This window comes from Palaemon carinicauda, chromosome 9, assembly GCF_036898095.1.
Source record: "Palaemon carinicauda isolate YSFRI2023 chromosome 9, ASM3689809v2, whole genome shotgun sequence".
In the NCBI taxonomy this organism is placed as follows: Eukaryota; Metazoa; Arthropoda; class Malacostraca; order Decapoda; family Palaemonidae; genus Palaemon; species Palaemon carinicauda.
In genome coordinates, this window is record NC_090733.1 from 118269148 (window position 1) to 118271647 (window position 2500).

General features: G+C 33.4%; 1 protein-coding gene across 2 annotated transcripts in view; it reads left to right on the plus strand.

Annotated features, from left to right (window-relative positions):
* The window catches only part of LOC137647097 (solute carrier family 49 member A3-like), a 45580-nt gene that overhangs the window by 33899 nt on the left and 9181 nt on the right, over nucleotides 1-2500 (plus strand). For both annotated transcript variants that reach the window (XM_068380323.1, XM_068380322.1), the window contains exons 8-9: nucleotides 330-482; nucleotides 1330-1486. In XM_068380323.1, coding sequence (XP_068236424.1) covers nucleotides 330-482; nucleotides 1330-1486 — 310 coding nt within the window. The remainder of the gene's footprint in view (nucleotides 1-329; nucleotides 483-1329; nucleotides 1487-2500) is intronic.

The window sequence follows — 2500 nt, forward strand, 5'->3', positions numbered from 1 at the left end:
TAAAAAATTCAGAAGGTTTATATAATCAAAGATTTGTTAAAAAATTCAGAAGGTTTATATAATCAAAGATTTGCTTAAAAAATCAGAAGGTTTATATAATCAAAGATTTGCTCAAGAAAAAATTCAGGTATACACAATCCAAAACTTTGTTAAAGAAAATTCAGAAGATTTATATAATCAAAGATTTGTTAGAAAAATACAGGCTTATATAATCAAAGCTTTGTTAAAGAAAATTCAGAAGGTTTATATAATCAAAGCTTTGTTAAAAGAAATCAGAATGTTTATCTAATCAAAGAAATAATAAAGATTTTTTTTTTTTTTTTAAACAGGATTTTGTAGGCTTGGCGAACGCGACGATGATCCTATGTGGTTTCGTAGGATCTGCTGTGACAGGTGTACTGGTGGACAAGACAAAGCAGTTCACTCCTATCACTAAGATCTGCTATGGAATAGCTGCTATTATGTCTGTGATTATGTTGGAGGTAATGTTTGACTTGTAAAGATAATTATTGTTTTCATAAAGGGTTTTATGAGTTACTGTTATATATTTGCATTTCACAAAGCTTATTATAATCCCTGTCTTGTGTGTTACGATCAGGATTAGGCTATTAATGGGTACCCATTTCCTTTTTTAATCTTTCATCTTTCTTTGTCTTATTTTGATGATGGGATAAAGTCAGCTGGCCAAGCTGTGTGAAAAAGTGACATATGTAGAAGAGGTAGGGAGGAAGAGAGACACTATGAACAAATTAGAAAGGTACAGGATGAAGCAAACTTACTTAAAGACTAAATGCTGCCCGGTTCAGTGCTTATGGGGACTTCAAAGCAACAGTATTTGCATTGTCTCGAAAATCATAAAGCTAGTTTAATCTACCAAAAGTTTTTGTAATTGTCTTTAATTCATCCATATAATATGCTAAAGGATTACAACTTGACCCAATTAAATTTTTTAGTAATTATGTTTTCAAAAGATTTAGATCCCATAGAGTAATCTGTATTTACAAGCATTGAACTCAGAAACTGCCAAAATTAAGTCCTCACACAATAGACATCTAGTCTCATGTAAATAAGAGGTCGTCGTACTTAAAAATTATTTTTTTTTTTCTTGATTGGTGTATGACATAATTGTCTGTGTTTATCTTTTGTTATGTTAGTGTATAATCATACTCAAACAATCCTCATATTAATTTGGTTTATAATGCAACTTTCGTTTATGATTCCATTGGCAATAATTTACGAGGTTGTGCACGATAATTTCCTTTCCCATTTTATATTCATTTATTTTTATTCTTATTTATCTTTATTTATTTATTTATTTATTTTTTGCAGATGTTCATGGTTCCTCACCAGCCAGCCGTGATAGCTACGTTCACTGGTCTCTTCGGCTTCTTTGGGATAGGAGCCTATCCGATAGGTTTGGAGTTGGCTGTTGAGGCTACCTATCCAGTGGACCAAACTATTAGTACAGCTTTTATATTCATGTCAGGTACGATGAAATAAGAAGGGCAATTTTTTTTTATAACCAAGCATCGGCTATTAAACCTCTATTTGAATTTTTAATATACCCCACACAGCTCGAGCCCTTTCATTTATCTTGTATTGTTTGGAAACACTAAATAAAGTTGCTTGACGACCTTCTGGACTGGGGTTCGAGACCCGCTCATGCTCGATAGTTTCTTTTAGTATCTGCAACATCATTATCATTGTGAGCTGAGGATAGGGGTGTGTTAAGGGAGCTTATGCCTGCTTTGTGGAGAGGGATCTTGGGTGCTAGCACGATCATATGCATATATGATCAGTCTCTAGGGCATTGTCCTGCTTACTAGGGCATTGTCACTGTCCTTTACTTCTGCCAGTCATGAGTCACCTTTAAATACACTAACTTTGATTACATTGTAAGCGCTTACTAGACTCTATCCCGCCGAAAACTCTCTACATAACCCACAAGACTAGTTTGCCAAATACACTTTAAACCGACACATTTGAAGAATTAGACGGTGTCGTCCATTTTAGTTGGCAAATCTAGACTACCAAGACAGTCTGAAAATAAGAAAGACTTCACTTTTTTCTTGGGGTTGGATATTTGAAAGTTCTAGTATCCACTGTCGAAATGCAGCTTGGCTCCAACAACTTGAAAATCCTCTTAATGATGCAATATGTTTGCCGAATGAAGTGTAGTAAATCTCTCAGATAATTTGGACATCCATTTCTGATATCTCTATGAGTAATTGCAAATTATTTGAGCTTTAACAGGCAGCTAATATAGCTCTCTTATTTCAAACATTCCTATTCTTATATGTGACACTATTTATTAATCTTAATGCTCGGTTTATTACAGTTTAGAACATTCATAAGTTATATTTTAGGTAAATTGTAAAATCATGACAGTCACAAGTTTATTAACCGGAAGTAATACCATTTAACTCTTACGCCATTATTTATTTGAGCATTGATGGACATTTCTCACAGAATTTATCAGTTATTTAGACCATATTTTCAT